Source organism: Juglans microcarpa x Juglans regia, chromosome 5S, assembly GCF_004785595.1.
Source record: "Juglans microcarpa x Juglans regia isolate MS1-56 chromosome 5S, Jm3101_v1.0, whole genome shotgun sequence".
Classification (NCBI taxonomy): Eukaryota; Viridiplantae; Streptophyta; class Magnoliopsida; order Fagales; family Juglandaceae; genus Juglans; species Juglans microcarpa x Juglans regia.
This window is the reverse complement of record NC_054603.1, coordinates 2,451,840-2,470,724: the sequence shown is the minus strand read 5'-3', so window position 1 is coordinate 2,470,724 and position 18,885 is coordinate 2,451,840. Positions and strand designations below refer to the sequence as shown.

Genomic DNA, 18,885 nt, shown 5'->3' with positions numbered 1-18,885 from the left:
TAATTACCGATCTATCATTTTTTTTCAGTTTGAAATTTTTCATATTTAACTAATCTAAAAGATTGGTATTGGAAATTTGGAATAACCAAATATCAGTTAATTATAAATTTTAACTAATTTTTTTTAAAATTAGTTACATTAGTCATTAGACTAGTCAAATCACTCAAAGTCAAGTTATAAATTACAATAAATAAAAAATTAAAGTCATATTTAATGAGTTATTGTTTACCAACTAAAAAAATATTTTATTAAAAAGTATTATCAATTTTCTAACATGCTAACTTACTCTCATGCCTCATCTCTCCCTTCCTTTCATTTTTCTTCATTTCTTCTACATTTTTTTTCTTTTTTAAGTTAAATAATTTGTTTGGACAGTAAAAATTAAATTATTAATTAATATATGAAATATATTTGTAAAATATAAAAAAAATTATTAAAATATATAATATTATATTATTATTTTTACTTTAAAATTGCTATTCTAATATGGATTAATCTCTTTAAAGATTTTGATTTTAGCCAAAACCTAAAGTTTTAGTCAAAATTTAGACTAGGTCATTACTAATGCTCTAATACTATTATACCCTCTCTTAATATTATTTATGCTTTCTAAAATAATTTTATTTTGTATCCAAAAATACAAAAAGTTTTAATTAAATAAAAATTGGCAAAAAAATATCTTGCATTTTTTATTTTTTAAAATATAAAGTCTAAACATTATTTTTATTTTTGAGTTATTCTAATATATTATCTACATCACTTAAATAATCAAATTTAAAAATTTTTCTACCAAATAAAATTATGTTATATATATTTTACTATATATATTATATTAATATACGCTAATTTATAAATAAAATTTTTCTTTAGAGAGAGAACAATCATCTAGATTATATTACTTTTAAGAGTTAATCTTCTAACCGGTCAACTGTTTATCTCTAAATAACAGTCCAATAACACGTAGGCATCTCAGTAATTATAACATATTCATGGACCATGGTTGGCGACATCTTTGTGCTTCCCTGCTACATTGGACTTGTTGATATATGTTGTTGGGCAGATGCTAAAAAAAGCCCATAATGCTTATCGAGGACATTTGAATTTTGAGATGAATTATGAATAATAATATTTTATAGATATTATTGAGTTAGATTTAACTTTTTTAAGTTGAGATAAATTTAATTTCTAAATTAAAATGTATAAAGTAGATTAAAATAGATTTAACTTTTTTTATAAAAATTTGAAAAAATAGTAAGTCACATCAATGATTAATTTAAAATAATTTGAATTTGATTCAACAACCAAACATAGACTTAACCACCCCCATTCGACATAACGAGGTTCATGATATACCTATATGCAATAGAAAAATGTTTGGTATATTTATAATAATATACTTATAAATTTGACATATCTTATAATTATACATTAGATTGTAATATTTTACTGTAAATTTGATCTAATACATCACATCAAACTACATTATTATGTAAATCTATTTTTACAAAATTTCTATATATATATATATTTAGCACTTCTTTACGCAATATTTTACATTTTCATGACATTGAGTTGATATTATCTATCAACTAATAAATCAACTTTTATTTTTTAAGTTAGTAAATTCAATAATTGAGTAAAATCATGTCGCATTTTTACAATAGAATAAAGTTGAATCTAGATGTAGTATATAGTATTATATTTATAAACTTCATATATTAAAGAGTAATGTTAGATATATGCGCATGATTGCAAGCTTTTAAAAAAAGTAAATCAAAAAACGTAAAATTTTTTTAATGTATGTCATATTTTTATGAATAATTTACAAAAGATTTACACGCCATCAACTCGTGCATAAATACTTTTCTTGTTCTATTTTTTTTAGTTTGCCAAGGTGAGTGCGAACCGTTGACAAAGCTCGAATCACACGACCTTTTTCTGTGGTCCTTATAAGGAAACCAATACGAGAAACTTTCGGGCAGGGGCCAAGGCGTCCTAAAAGTTAAAGGCCGTTAACGTGGAGTGGGTCTACACCCACCGCTGGGCTCCCGCTAGGCCGAATTTAAAGTTTTTTTTTTAAAAGTGCATTCCAATGAATTTTGTATTTCATCCTTTATTTTACATTATGCTACACTAGCATGCTAGATTTGGAAGGAGCTATTGATCATTGTAAACATTTTAAATTAGTTTCTCTCTCCTGTTGTTTGATTTTTCTCATTTTTTTCAAAAATCATTTATTTTCAATTCAAATCCTCTCTCTTATTCTTACATTTTCTTATTTGCTGGCGTCAAAGACAAAATCTGAAACTGAATTAATCTCTTCTTTTAATTATATAATCTATTTTTTTTATTTTTTGAATTAATTTATATTTTTGTTTAGTTTATAAATGTAGATTAATTTAAAATATAATATAATTATATAACATTGTATATGCAGAGATATTACAAATATCAAAAGATTTAAAGATATCATTGATAGTTAGAAAAAATATTTGAAATGAATAAAAAAATATTAAAATGTATAATATTTAAATGATATAAAAAATAAATAGATAAATTTATGTATGGTATATTATAAAAATCAATATATAAAATAAAAAAAATAGATTTTAAAGATATACTTTAAAAGATAGGATAAATAATCTATTAGAAGTGCTCTTAGTGCAAAGAGATGGAGTACGGATTGAGTTTTTTTTTTTTAGGATATCTTACTACTTCCAACCATAATTAGTTTACTATCCGGCTTTATTTTTTCTTTTATTATCTGCATCGCTGCTATACTTCTCTACTCTCTGTCTGCTCTGCTTTGCCATCCGTGATTTGACTGAGGTTATCAAAAGCTTTCTTTAAAATATGAAGATTTATTCAAATCATCCTCTTTATTCAAACTAATGCTCATCCCTGCCGATGTGTGAGCCACTGTAAACGACGCCGACTCGAGATGGTTCAACTCTCACACACAATTTCTCTCTCTCACACACACAAACACGCCCCTTTTTCCAAACCATTATAGAGTTCAAGAAATTAAGGTAGATATCATATCATCACTAGCTAGCTAGCTTGCTGCGCACTTGGACTATTCTTTATCATGTGAACCTTTGTTTGTAAGTTTGCAGGTTGTGCTTTGTTTTATTATATATAATCAATGTATCTATATTATTCAGTTCTTGTGTGTACTGATGATTAAGTTGATATGAACAGATGTTAATTATGCATTTAATCTCTTTCTATTTGGCAACGAATCAGCATTTTGAGACTCGAGTTGTTTTATATACAAGCCCAGTACAATTAGCACACCCACTCACATGGTACCTGATCCGAGAGAGAGAGAGAGAGAGTTCAAATTTGGGAACGATGAGAAGAAGGATTCTTTGAGTGGAAGAAAATGAAAGGAATGGTGGTGCTAGATCTGTATATATAAGCCGCATGAGTTATAGGGATAAACTTTGTTTCCTTTTATGTGTTAAAACTGAATACAGTTGGATTGTGCTAATTTGTATGTAGAATCTTTGTTTCTAATTTAGTGATCCTCTTTCGAACATATGACCAACCCTATTTTTATCTAATCTTGAATGTTCAATATTTACCAAATACGTATGAAAAAGCAGTGTAGATTAAAGATAATTCTGTATACCCAAAACATCATTTTCCATGATTTATCAGCTCAAAATCTCATCAAACTCTAGTAATCTCATGTTGAAGTGGATTACGATAAGGGCGCCAAACGATTTGCTCGGTAGAGAAGGAGTAGTTCGGTTTGGTTTGCGATGGAGAGGATGAGACGAAAATGTCAGGGTCTGAGATTGGAAAAGTGCGAAAATGAAAGGAAAACGAGAAAACGAAAGGAAAATATGAGGGTTTGAGATTTGTGGTTTTGATTCTTTTGAAATTTAAAATGAAAATGAAAGAGCATTTTAGAGTTTCTTTTCATTTTCGAGAGCTTCTAAGAGCATTTTAATTGGATTAGCTAAAAGTTAAATCTAATAAAAATTTAACTATTAAATCATAAAATATATCACATTGAAATAACTATATTCCAAATATAGCTATGGTAACTTCTAAAGTAATTTCTAAATTTGAAAGACAATATTTATTCATCAAATCTATTTTACATCATTTGTTTCTCTCTCTTGAGGTCTCCATCAATATCTCTCTAGTTTCTATTTTTAATCCATAATTTAATTAGAATATGATTACTAATTAATATATAATATTATAAATAGTAAAATATGATAAAATAAATAATTTCATAATTAAAAATAAATAAAATATTTTTAAAATTATTAATTATTTCAGAAAGTATCTCATCTCATCTCATATCATCATTACAACTTTTCTAACTTCCAATACAAAATAAAATAAACAATTTAACTTTTTCAAATTTCAAAATAAAAATAATATTAAAAAATATATTCTAACAATATTTTATTCAACTTTTTAACTTTAATCTCAACTCATCTCATCTTCAAAAACAAACGGACTCTTAATGCCAATAACCAAAGCTAAATTCATCTTTTTTTATTTTATTGTCATATAATAAAAAAAAAATAACTATTTTAATATGAAAACTTATATAAATAAAATAATTAAAAATTAAATTTATCTTACCTTCATTAAAAATATATTTTAACTTTAACTAATCCAATAAAAATTCTTTAAAACTCAAAGCGCTAGAGGGACAAAGAGATTCTGTTAGAAGCAAAGTCAAATCTAAGACAAAAGGCAGAGAAACAAAATAGATAAAATAAAGTGTTAGGTGGTAAACCGGTAGTTGGAAGTAGTAAAGGTATCATAACTTTTTAGTCAAACGAATTTTCTTGTCTATCTCTTTATGTTGATACATAAAAATTGCACATAATAAGAGAGATAGTCATCTCCAACCCTTCGAGGTAACTCATCTCTCGTGGATGGAGTCTGAAGCCCATGGTGGCAGTTTGAGGCGTTAGTATATGATACCTGCATGTACATCTATAATAGTAAATAAAAAATGAATATTAGAAATATAAAAAGAAAATGAGATACACAACTTTACATAGTTTGGCACATGACTTGCGTCATTTAGAGGGCAAATTTACTATTATATGAATATTTTATAGTCTCTCATGATCTCTTATATTTCACAATATAATAAGAGTTTGTAATCATTTTAGCCTAAAGAAAGGTGAAAAGAATGGCTTATCTCTAAAACCCCAAAATACAAGCATTTGTGTGTTCAATGTGAAATTTATTATGGATTAAATTATAAGAAATTTTTAAATAAAAAATGAATATTTGCGAACACTATAGACATCATTTGAAAATAAATAGTTTAGATAGAATCGAACTTTCAACTGATCCTACACTAACACTTCTACGTAATAACTCTACCAAATGCGATCCTATTACAGGAATAGCTTTCGGTACACCTGTTACAATTTTTATTGTCAAATAACTAATTTGATCCCAATGTAAGGAATAATCAGTCACACTAAAAGATGTGGTCAATACAGCTAAACCACACTTGTAACCCAAGTCAGTTCCATATGTAGATATTTATATGGAATCATACAAAGTGGATCTTATTATTTTAGATCTAAACAATTCGATGAATTACTCCTATAACAGTTTCAATGAACAGTCAATCACTTTTGACAGTTATACGATTTCAAAAGATGATCTAGAATTTGGTCAATCATATTTATTAGAAGTGGACAATAGAGTGGTTGTACTAGGCAAAGCTCATCTACGTATTATTGTAATACCTAAGGGTGTAAAAAAAAATCAAGAAACCAAACTGGACCAGTCTGGAATTGGTTTCCGTAATGGCAAAACCTTCTAGTTCCGGTTCTAGGCTTTTTAAGCCCGGCCAGGACTAGACCGATTCTATATAATATAAATTTTAAATTATTTTTTAAATATTATATATATAATATATAATAATATAAGTTAATTTAAAAATAAACTGAAATTGTACAACTTAAACTAAAATTGATAAATAAGATCAATTGAAAAAAAAATCCTTAATATCAAAATATTTGAATTTATATACCAAAGTTGTAAATAAGATTACTAAAATATTATTTACCAAAAAAGAAAGAAAATCACTCAAATATTATTACCAAATTTTTATGGTCTAATAAATTCTCAATATATATTTTTTGATAAGTACATAATACATTAGTAAATTAGTAATATTAATATACATTAGTATATAATGTATATGAATTATAGTTTATATTTTATGATCTAATACTAATAGTCCAATACTATATGAATGAATCTACTCCTAGGCCAGTCCGTTTTACCAACACCACACAACGTGACGTGGTGAATCCGGTCTGGTTGCCACGTCACGGTTTTACACCCCTTCCCTTCATATTCTGTTCTCACGCAAATCCCTTTCTTCTCCCTCATATCCCTTCCTCCCTATCTCCCCTCAGATCTCGACTCCTACCATCTCTCATCTTAGACTCACTTCCTTCTCGTCTCTCACTCCCTGTCTCACTTCAAATCTCAACTCCTTCCATCTCCAATCTCAAATTCACTGGTTTAGTTATAAACTCTGAGCTCCCAAAGTTCCTTTTGACCAAGTACCACAAGTTGTGCTACAATCAGAAAGCATTTCTTCATGGCCATCTCCTTAAGGGTTTTAATTGTAAATTCGCTACTAGAATCATTTTTTAGACTATTAACATTTTCGATTACATTAGAGCCTCCAAGATTTGCAATTCATAAGATAATTTTTCCACTTGGGAAAAACTTTGAAGGCGTTTGAGGTGTTGGGCATGAATGTGGGTTTTCTGCTTGCACGGCTAGAGCAGCGTATGAATATTTCACTTAAATAAAAGAGGTATAAAGAAGTTATAGTTGAATGAGCTCATGCAGAAGAGGAGATAAAAGCTCTAGAGACAAAGCTTCTGGAAGCAAAAGAGAAAATGAATTGCCTTGAAACCGAGATTGAGAATCTAGATGTCATTACTGATAAGCTTGAACTTTTGTTTGTAGAAGTGGCTAATGCCCCTTAGTAATGAGGAACACTTGTGTTGTTGATTAATAATCTTTTGTAGACTATAGTATATTCCGGTGGTCAGAGGGGCGAAGGCGAGCATAAAGAAAAGGATGAGTGTAAAACATGGGTGTGAGTTTGTTTGGTTAGTCAACTTTATTCGCACGACAAATGGTGTTCTGAGGGACGAAGGCAGGCACAACGCGAAGGAGGGGAAAAAAATTCGAAATGAGTACTGGGATATAGATGAGGGTAAAATATGCGATTTACTTTTAGGAAAAAAAAAACAAAACAAAAGCCATGTCACCACTGGTGTGTGGTGTTGGAGAAAGAAGGGTAGATGAGTATAAGTATAATATACTTTTAAGTCTATATATAAATTAGTATATAAATCACTATACTAAATAATTACATATGAAATAATGATATAGACGTGTTTTTTTAAAAAAAAAATTATAAAAATATATTTTTTAATATAAATTTGCATTTTATTAAAACCGTAAAATCGGACCAAACCGGTAAAACCGGATGTACCAGTTTAAGAAAGTAACTTGTGAGTAATCGATTTTTGAAAATGTAAAACTGGTAGATACCGATTCAGTCTTAAATTTTATTCAAAACTAACTGGACCGGACAAATTATATCCCAGTAACACTTGTTGCTGATGTATCTCATAGTTGGGTTGTACTTTCCTCAGGTGTCAAATCGGGAGGTTGAAGAAGATCTTGCTTGAAATCACCCAGAAGTCCTCCCTCTTTCATTAGATCATATTCCTTTTATTGAGGCTATTTCAGTGGTTGGCGAGAAGTTAAGTTTTATGACACGTCCTTATCCTCGCTTGCACTCTTATTTATCTTATTTCTTCATTTCTCCTTTCTTGTTTCCTAATAATGGTGTTTGATATAAGAACTCAAAGAATAAATTCTTCATTGTATTCAGGATAAAATATCAATGACTGAGTCTATGTATATATAGACTGTACAATGAATCAAAAAGGAATCAAAAGTTGTTGTCAATACAACAGAGAATAACAAAAAACACAGTAGAGGATAACAACCAGCTAACTGTACTCTACAATGACGTTCTAGAAGCATTTTCCTGTTGTGATGTAGGTGTATGTTGCGGTACTGAGGATGAATGTGCTGCAGAGGAGTCTGGGCCATCATTCAAAAGTGATGCAGAGTGGTCTAGGCTAATACGCCCCCTCGAGCCCAAGAGGTGTCAACCACATTGAGGCTTGATCTGAAGTGAGTGAACTTTTCCGCAACTAGTGGCTTTGTCAGGATGTCTGCTATCTGGTCTTTGGAGCTGCAGAATGCAACTTTCAGAGTATTGGCAGCATCCCTATCTCTAACAAAGTGATAGTCTATGTCCATATGTTTGGTCTTGGAGTGATAAATTGGATTAGCTGAGAGATAGGTTGCTCCAAGATTGTCACACCACAAAGTTGGTGCTTGATGAAGTGGAGATTGAGTTCACGGTGAGGGTTTGAATCCAGATTAGTTTAGCAGCGGAAGAGGCAATGGCCTTATACTCAGCCTCTGTTGATGATCTGGCCACTGTTTTCTGTTTCCTCGAGCTCCATGAAATGAGATGTTTGCCAAGATAAATACAGAAGCCACTTGTTGACTTTCTATCATCAGGGCATCCACCCCAATCTGCATCTGAGTATGCTTGCAAGTTAAAACTGGAGTGAGATGCAAAAAATAGACCATAATTAACAGTGGCCTTGAGGTATCGAAGAATGCGTTTGACAGCACTCCAATGGGTCATTTTAGGCGTGTGCATAAACTGGCACACCTTATTCACAGCAAATGATATATCAGGCCTGGTCAGTGACAAGTATTGAAGACCCCCAACTAAGCTTCAATATAGGATAGCATTATCAAAATCTGAAACATCAGATTTTGAAAGTTTAGTCGAGGCTGCCAAAGGGGAAGACATGGATTTTGCATGCAACATGTTGCTTCGGGTAAGAAGAGACTTGATGTATTTTCTTTGTGTCAGCAAAATCTCATGTTTGGTGTAATCGACTTCTAGACCAAGAAAAAAAGACAATGACCCAAGATCTTTGACTGTAAAAGATTGGCCTAAGTCATGGATTAAGCTAGAGATGACAGAGGACTGTGAAGCAGTTATGACGATGTCATCGACTTACACTAGTAAGAACATTGTAAGTGTTTCATGATTAAGCACAAATAATGAAGGATCAACTTTAGATGCAATAAAACCATATTGAAGGAGCCATGAGCTCAGTTGGGCAAACCAGGCTCTCGGAGCCTGCTTGAGGCCATAGATGGCCTTGTGGAGCTTACACACATAGATGGGATGCTCAGAGTTCACAAATCCCTGTGGCTGTTGCATGTAGAAGTCCTCTGTGAGAGTACCGTGCAAAAAAGCATTTTGTATGTCCAATTGCCGTAGAGACCATCCTCGAGCTACTGCTATGGATACGATGAGACGTATGGTTGTGGGCTTGACCACGGGGCTGAAAGTCTCATGGTAGTCGATCCTGTGCTGCTGATGGAAGTCCTTGGCAACTAACCGGGCCTTCCTTCTTTCAAAAGAACCGTCGGCGTTGGTTTTAGTTTTGAAGACCCACCTGCATCCAACTACATTAGAAAAGGGAATCGGGGGAACTAAGCTCTACGTGCCATTTTGAAGAAGTGCAGAGTGTTCTTGAGACATTGCAAGACGCCATTCGGGAAACTTAGATGCAGTAGAATAGCTTGAGGGCTCATCAAGAACAGTAGTCGTGGTGGAGAAACACTGCCGAGTAGGATAATGAATGGTCCCATCTGTAGCAATCCGAGGTCTGGAAGAGTTTGTGGTGGCGCGAGTGATTATTGGAGAACGCGGATGAATAAGGATTGGTGGGTCAGGAGAGGAATTTGAAGATGGGTTTGAGGATTCGGGAGAAGAGGAGTTTGAGTGTTTGGAGGTTGAAGACAAAGACAAGTGGGGAGAGTTAGTGGATGCACCTGGGCCAAGCCTAAGTACAGAGGGAGAGGATTGAATGTGATTCAATGGACCAGGCTGAGAAGGAGATGGGCTTAGTGACGACGGGTGGAAGATTGGTAAGGATATAGTGTTTAAAGTTGTGGGAGATTGGGTGGTATTGGGCCGTGATTTTGAAAAAGGGAAAGAATGTTCATGAAAAAGGACATCCCGAGAAATATAGAGTCTATTAGTTGTGAGATTCAAATATTTGTAACCTTTATGTTGTGTACTGTACCCTAAAAATAAACATGAAGTAGAACGGAAATTCAATTTATGTGAATTATAGGGTCGCAGATTAGGCCAACACTCACAACCAAAGACTTTTAAATATGTGTAATCGGGATCACACTTATGAACCATGAAATGTGGTGATTTGTTTTTTAGCGTTGGTGATGGGAGAAGATTGATTAGATAGACAGTGGTCTCAAAGGCCTCAGCCCAATAAGTAAAAGGAATAGAGGAATGGGCCAAAAGGGCAAGCCCAGTTTCAACGATATGCCAGTGTTTCCTTTCAACAATGTCATTTTGTTGATGAGTATGTGGGCATAAAATACGATGATTGATTCCAAGTTTTTGGCACATGGAGGGAAATGGGTTTAAATTCACCTCCTCCATCAGTTTGTAAGGTAACTAATTTTGTTTTAAACATGCGTTCAACAAAGGGTAAAAAAGTAGAAAAAATTTGAATGGCATCAGATTTCAATTTAAGTGGAAATAACCATGTAAAACAAGTGAAATGGTCAACAAAGGATATGTAGTACGTATATCCATTTCGGGAAACAAAAGGGGCTGGTCCCCATAAATCAGAACAAACTAATTCTAAGGGTCCACTGTAAGAGGCCCGACTTGAAGAAAAAGGAAATTGATGTAATTTGGCCCGTGGGCATTCTGGACATTGAAAAGAAATATCACTTGGACATATTGGCAAGCACTTGCTATGCAAAATGCGGGAAACAAGAGTAAGAGACAGATGACCCATCCTACGATGCCATTGTACGATGGATGTACGTTCGCCAATATGAGCAGATGGAGATGAGAGGCTAGGCACAGCAGATGGAAAGACATAGAGGCCATTACGAGTCTGTCCGGTGAGGAGGGTTTTCTTGGTCTGAGAATCCTTCACAGAGAAGTGAGAGGAGTGAAATTCAAAATAACAATGGTTATCAACACAGAACTTGAGTACAGAGACAAGATTCTTGGTAATGGAGGGAACATGTAAGAGATTGCGAAGTGAAAAAGAAGAAGAGGAAGAGGAAAATGAAGAATCACCAAATTTTTTGATGGGAAGACCCGTACCATCACCAACTCGAATAGTTTCTCCACCAGGGTACTGTTCAGACGAGAGACTCAAGTTATTCATGTCATTTGTTATGTGATGCATTGTTGTAGAGTCTGGGTACCATGCATTGTCCGAATAAGAGCTGGAAGTAGTGTGGTTTGCTGAGAAGGGCTAGGGTGCTTCATACTGAAAGGAGTGATTGAATCTGTTTCTGCATTGTAAAGCAACATGGCCAGGCTTGTTGCATACTTGACATATAGGCCTTGATCCATTGTACTGATTTGCAGAAGAGTTTGGAACAAATCGACCACCACGACCATTGTAAGGATAACAGCCTCTTCCACGACCATGACAACCCCCACGAGAGGAACCACGACCTCATTGGTCACGTGGTGCAGCTGAGCTGTAATGAGCAAAAACTTCAACAGAGGATGTTATATTGCGTGTGTTATGGGAAAGGCAATTTTCATGGATAAGAAGTAATTGATATAGCTCATGGGTGGATAGGGGTCAGTCCTTTTGGTAATAGAGGTGATAAAGGGCTCATATGCGGGACCTAACCCATTTAGAAGGTATGTAACAAGTTCTTTATCGGAAAGGATATTACCAGTAGCTGCTAGGGAATCAACAAGCATTCTTACTTTACCGAAATAATCTGAAATGGTCTGATCTCCTCTTGACAGATTAGTGAGTTGGAATCGAACCTGAAACTCATTTGCCTGGGAGTGAGAAGAGAACATGGAGGAGATGGAATCCCAAAGTGCGCGAGCTGTGGTGGAGGATAGAACATGACTAAGAATGGATTCTGAGAGAGATGAGAAGAGAACACTCAGAACTAATTGATCCATGTGTCTCCAAGCTAAGAAGGCTGGGTTGGGTTTTGGGACGGGATCTGAGCTGGTTGTGATGAATTCTGGAGGAGAAGGAAGTGTTCCATCAACATAGGAATATAGGTCCTGGCCTCTTAAGTAGGCACTTGTTTGGACCTTCCATAAGAGATAGTTCTCAGATGTTAGTTTAATGGTGACTATATGGGAGAAGGAGGATGTTATGGAGGAGGAGGCCATGGATCAGAAAAGACTATCTAGTCGTGTGGCTCTTGATACCATGTTTGATATAAGAACTCAAAGAATAAATTCTTCATTGTATTCAGGATAAAATATCAATGACTGAGTCTATGTATATATAGACTGTACAATGAATAAAAAAGGAATCAAAAGTTGCTGTCAATACAACAGAGAATAACAAAAAACACAGTAGAGGATAACAACCAGCTAACTGTACTCTACAGTGACGTTCTATAAGCATTTTCCTGTTGTGATGTAGGTGTATGTTGCGGTATTGAGGATGAATGTGCTGCAGAGGAGTCTGGGCCATTATTCAGAAGTGATGCAGAGTGGTCTAGGCTAAAAAATGGCTCCCCAGTGTTCTGAGCTGAGCATGGAACGCCATATTAGAGCATTAGCATTGGATTGGTCATTTTATTCTTCAAATTTTGACTAATATGTAGTTTTTTCACTTTTAGCTCATCATTAAAAACTTAAAGTCTACATTGGATTAGTCATCACACTCTCTATAATAATAAAATATTATTATTTTTTATTTTTTATATCATTTTAATTAATTTATAGTTTATTTTTATAATCTTCAATAACCTCCAACAATTATATTCATTTTCTTTTTTACAATTTAACAATTTATAATATAATAATCTCATATGTATATATATAATAAAATTTTATATAAATAAAAATCTCATATTTATAATATAATAATCTTAAAAAATACTTTTAGACTTGTTATAGTTTTTTTTATATTTAAAAAGAATAATAAATTTACTGTAATTTATAGTTTCGATGAAAATAATTTAATTAATTTAATGTGAAATAAATATAAATGATATTTGTTAAATTTAAATATAAAAAAATATTTAGCTAATTTAGTACCAATACTCTTATGCCTGCTAGGTACGTTTGGATAGTTAAAGTGCGCTTTTTCCGTGTAAACAAGCAGCCCGTGCATAGAGTAGCTTGGATTCTACAAAAATGCGCTTTTTCTTTGCTGTCTTTTTCTCGTTCGATTTTGAATCTACAAATCTCAGTTACTTCAGATTTACTAAACTAGCCTCGTTAGAAGTTAGTGGAAACTGAAAAGTCACTCCAACATGACTGTCCTTGTTCACTGATTTTCTGACAAAATATATATGCAAACAACTGATCAATCGTAGCACTTTGCGGACAACTTTTTATGTTTCTCCTCCATTCCGAGTTCCGACCACAAAAATAATAAAACATAATTATTATTATTTCTTTTGTTGGAAAATTACAACAGATATTTTCCTTTAGTTTAGTTTAGTTTAGTTTTGTATATTTATACTTTTAATTGAAAAAATATTATCGTTCAAATAAAAGTATGGTTTTCCTTTAATTTAGACAAAGGACTGGATTTTGCTGATTTCTTAAATAGGTTTAGATAGTGAGATGATAATTTTTAATTTTAAATAAAAGTTTAAAATATATTTTTTTAATATTATTATTATTTAAAAATTTAAAAAAATTAAATTGAGATTTAAAAAAGTTAAATTATTTATTATATTTTATATAAAAATTTTAAAAAATTATAATTATAAAAAATGAGACGAGGATTGTGCATATCAACTCACTTGCCAAACTAATTGGATGACCAATCAAAGTCAAACTAAAAGCTGACGATCAATTTCAAACTTTCGTACAGTATAAAAATTTGATTTAGCTAAATAAGGTTTAATCAGATAATTTTAAATTTTTTTAATAATATTATTATTTTAAATTTTTTTTAAAATTATTATATTTTATATAAAATTTTAAAAAAATTATAATAATAAAATAAAGTGAGATAATTACTTTACCCAGACCAACCTTAGATTACCCATTTGTTCTATTCTTGAAGTATAAACATTTTTTAAGGAGTATTTATATCTCTGTTGGCTGGGTTCAAATAAACAGGTAGATGGTCGTAAAAATTCAAATCGTATAGCCACGTAGCTAACTACCTCGAGAACACTCCTACACTGAAGTTCAAACTTTGAAAAGAAACCCTCTCTCTTCTTCTCCTTCTTCTTCTTCCTCTCCCTCTTCACACAAACTCGCTCGCTCTCTGCAACTCCTCGTTGCTAAACACACACATGACACAACCTGATGAAACGAAAGATTAGGAGAGTGCCATTTTATGAAATAAAATGTCTCTTCTTCCCCTTCAAATAGCCTCATTTCTCACCTTCCTTTTCCTTTCCGGTTCTCCACTATCTTCTTCTCTCACTCCCGATGGCCTTTCCCTCCTCGCTCTCAAAGCCGCCATCGACTCCGATCCGAAGCGTGCCCTCGACTCCTGGTCCGAATCCGACCCAACTCCCTGCCATTGGCACGGCATTGTCTGCACCCGTAACCGCGTCACGGGGCTCTCCCTCCCCAACAAGGGATTCTCCGGCTACATCCCCTCAGAGCTCGGTTTACTCGACTCGCTCAAGCGACTCTGTCTCGCCCACAACAACTTCTCCATGCCCATTCCTTCCCATCTCTTCAATGCCACCGGACTTCTCTTTCTCGACCTCTCTCACAACTCTCTCTCGGGCCCTATCCCGGCCCAAATTCGTGCCCTTAAAACTCTGCGTCACTTGGACTTGTCATCGAATTTACTCAATGGGTCTCTCCCTGAAAGTCTCAGCGAGCTCGAGAATCTCTCCGGAACCCTAAACTTGTCCTATAATAGATTTTCGAGCGGAGTCCCCGAGTCTTACGGACAGTTCCCGGTGATAGTGAGCTTGGATCTCCAACACAACAATCTCACCGGGAAGATTCCTCAGGTGGGATCGCTGTTGAACCAGGGGCCCACGGCTTTCGCTGGGAATCCTAGCTTATGTGGGTTTCCGTTGCAGACTCCATGCCCCGAAGCTCAAAACCCAAATGTTTTCAGGAGCGCCGTGGATCCTCAGAACCCAGAGAACACCAACCACAGCCCTAGTTTCCCAGATGGCGGTGGAGAGAGGGGGAACGGAAAAGCAGGCTCATCAGCCATACGGATTATCTCCGGCGTTTCAGTGGTGGTGGGGGCCGTGTCGGTCTCGGTGTGGCTGTCTCGGAGGAAGTGGGGGAGGTCTGGCGAGGGCAAAACGGGGAAACAGAAAGAGGAGGAGGGTGAGGTCGTGGAGGAAGAAGGGCAAAAGGGTAAATACGTGGTGGTGGACGAGGGGGGCAAGGGGTTTAACCTGGAATTGGAGGATTTGTTGAGGGCATCGGCGTACGTGGTTGGAAAGAGCAGGAGTGGGATAGTGTACAAGGTGGTGGCTGGAAGAGGGGGACCAGGTGCGGCGGCACCCACGGTTGTGGCCGTAAGGCGGCTGAGCGAAGGCGATGCCACGTGGCGATTCAAGGAGTTTGAATCCGAGGTGGGGGCAATCGGGAGGGTCCACCACCCCAACATCGTGCAGTTGAGAGCTTATTACTATGCAGACGATGAGAAACTGCTGGTTACCGATTACATCCGCAACGGAAGCTTGTACACCGCACTGCATGGTATGGTATCTCTCCTCCTCCATTTGTTGATAACGATGGTGATTTTGACAGCTTTTCACTCTTTTGGATGTTTTTGAAGATGGGAACTCCGTGTTGGTTAAGTCCAAACAGCTTCAAACTGTCTTTCACATACTCATTAGATAGTGACTTTACTCTTATATATTTGTCCAACGTTTCACGAGCTGGCCATACCAGGAAACAAGAAAATTAAGTTTGAACGTTTCAAAGTTCTAACTTTTCTTCCGTATGTCTCTTATATATTTGTCCAAATGGAAACTGTATGTTCTATATGGATCATGCTAGCCCGCATTTACCGCTATACGTACCGCTAGTTATAAAATTTTGATAAATTCTATTATGGAGACCGCATATGTAAACTCTTCGTTAAATGGAAAAAAAGATATTATTTTGAGAAGGATATTATTGTAATTTTAAAAAATTTTAAAGATAAAATTGAATAGACCTGCAATGCAGTCCCCATTGCATTGCTCTAAAATTTTTCTTCTGATTTTCTTTGAAGTATTTTTTTAATATTCTTAATCATTAAGAAAAAAATAAAAATAAAAATATATAATTTCACTAATAGTCATTTCTTTAACAATTAAGTAAAAAAAAATTAAAATGCATGGGCGATAAGATTGAGCGGTAAGTTCAAGAGACTCCACTAGCATTTTCCATATCTATATATATATATATATATATATATATATATATCATAACTTATAAGGTATGATTAGCTGCTTGGTGATCTTTCAGGCTACAGTTGGTAAAAGAAATGGAAAAGGCAGTCCATAAAAATCTGAACTTACTGCCACCATATCTGGAGCTATGTTCATGTTTAATATGACTGTATGTTCCGTTCGTGACAAATGTACATTCTAACTTTATAACTATACCGAGGTGTCTGAAGTAGACAATTTCGCTTCTTCTTTCATTTTTAGCTTACTAGTTGGTAGTTTCCTTTCTCCTTTTCTATTCTGGGGATGAAAAACTTAGGCGGCACACGTTTTGGGTCTTTTTTGTTCTTAGTGCTCGTGCACCAGATGAACGCATATCTTTCAGGGTGTTCTTAGTGCTCGTGCCCTTCATTATGTCTCCTGAGTACATATGTCAATTTATTTCACAACTTGTACTGAGTGGCGTGGTCCTTGCAATCCACCACACTTCTCACTCTTGTAAATACAAAGTCTTAAATTCATTTCAATCGTACAGAAAAAATATGGACCACGAGCAACAGTTGTCTTTTTCTGTTTAGTCTTAAGATATATGTTCTCTGTAGATTGATTAAACGTATTTTATTATGGATTTACATCTCAGATGTCAAATGATGCGAGGAACTTAAACTTGCATTGCACATATGAAAGGCAACTTGTGATTATTTGACAATTGTTGTCACTTTTCCTTTGGTCGATGGCTGTTCTAAGTAGTGACCATAGTTTTTTTAAGCATTTTGTTGACTTTGTCGTCTAACCAGTGTTGGTATCCTCGTTTTAAATTGTTGCAGGGGGTCCATCTAATTCTTTGCCAGCACTGTCGTGGGCAGCAAGGTTGAAAATTGCTCAAGGAACGGCCAGGGGTTTAACATACATACACGAGTTCAGCCCGAGGAAACATGTTCATGGCAACATAAAATCAACGAAAATCCTTCTTGATGATGACCTCCAGCCTTACATTTCTGGTTTTGGGCTTGCTCGCCTTGTTTCGAACACTGCTAAGTTTACCAATTCGGCATCAAAAAAGCAGAACGCGAACCAAATCGTATTTACCCCTGCAATAGATTCAAACATTTCAACTCCTCCCAACATATACATGGCGCCCGAGGTTCGAGTTTCTGGGAGCAAGTTCTCTCAGAAATGTGATGTTTACTCATTCGGTGTTGTGCTCTTGGAGATGTTGACTGGTCGGCTGCCAGATGCAGGACCAGAAAACAATGGTAAGACCCTGGAGAGTTTTGTAAGGAAAGCATTTCGTGAGGAACGCCCCCTGTCCGAGATTATAGATCCAGCACTTCTGCCCGAGGTTTATGCAAAGAAGCAAGTTGTTGCTGCATTTCATATTGCACTCAACTGCACTGAACTCGATCCAGAGGTGCGACCTAGGATGGGAATGGTGTCGGAGAGTCTGGATCGCATCAAACCGCAATGAAAACAATTAAAGAACCCCCTTAAGAGTTCCGGTTCTTGCTGCTGGATGGTTAAAAATCCTTGGTTGGAGGGCTATCTGCCTATCCTTATGTATGTATGTTTTCTTAGATATGTTATTGTTAGCCGTGACATTGTGTTGAATTTTGTCTGGTGGAGGGTGTGAAAGTCTGTGAATTGTAAGCCCTGTGGATTCCTAGCAATGAAAGGATATCATTCCAACCGGTGTAATTGATGTTCAAGGACATGTGACACTTGATCTCTGAGTTGTCGAAGTAACGTGTTCATCTCGAACCTAACAAAAGAGGTTCTCAAGTCTCAATCAGACTCGAAAAAGAAAATGCTTGGGCCGATCATAGGCCCATACCAAAAACCGAAAACGAGATCGGTGCAGATCAGATGAGCTTTTGATCCGGAGAAAAAGAGCGAATAAATCCGAATTTAGGTCAAAATTAACTGCTCAGGAAATTCGATTTTATTTTTAGCTCTTTAAAAAAAAAAAAAAAAAACTGTAGAGATGTGAAAAATCCATGCAACATGGAAAAAGAATAGCATCTTCCTCTAATCTCCTGAAAACCCACCAAATTGATATGGAATTTGTACGAAAGATCCTTGGAAATGGAAGAACGTTGGATTCAAAAAGCTAGGGCATGTTTTTTAAACGTTCATATTTCATGCCTGCCTCCTACTCTCTCTCTCTAACCACAAAAGACATTTTTTCAGGCACCATTGCTTCTCAATAAAGAAGCCCTTTTTTGTTCTTTTAAGATATAAAGCTCAAAGACGACCGATGCTCTATATAGAAAAAAAGAAGAAGAGATCTTTCTAGCATCATTGCTTCAATAAAGAAGTCCTTTTTTTAATTAGATCCTCCATTTATTTAGATTTTTATTTACTCGTAGTTTAAAATAAATTTTAATTATTTGTTTG

General features: G+C 34.8%; 1 protein-coding gene across 1 annotated transcript; it reads left to right on the top strand.

Annotated features, from left to right (window-relative positions):
- The first annotated feature begins 14,261 nt into the window (after nucleotides 1-14,261).
- Nucleotides 14,262-18,186, top strand: LOC121268359 (receptor protein kinase-like protein ZAR1). Its single transcript, XM_041172583.1, has 2 exons — nucleotides 14,262-15,814; nucleotides 17,319-18,186. Exons 1-2 carry the CDS (start codon nucleotides 14,482-14,484, stop codon nucleotides 17,957-17,959), a joined length of 1,974 nt encoding a protein of 657 aa, XP_041028517.1. The 5' UTR covers nucleotides 14,262-14,481; the 3' UTR covers nucleotides 17,960-18,186.
- Nucleotides 18,187-18,885: the final 699 nt, after the last annotated feature.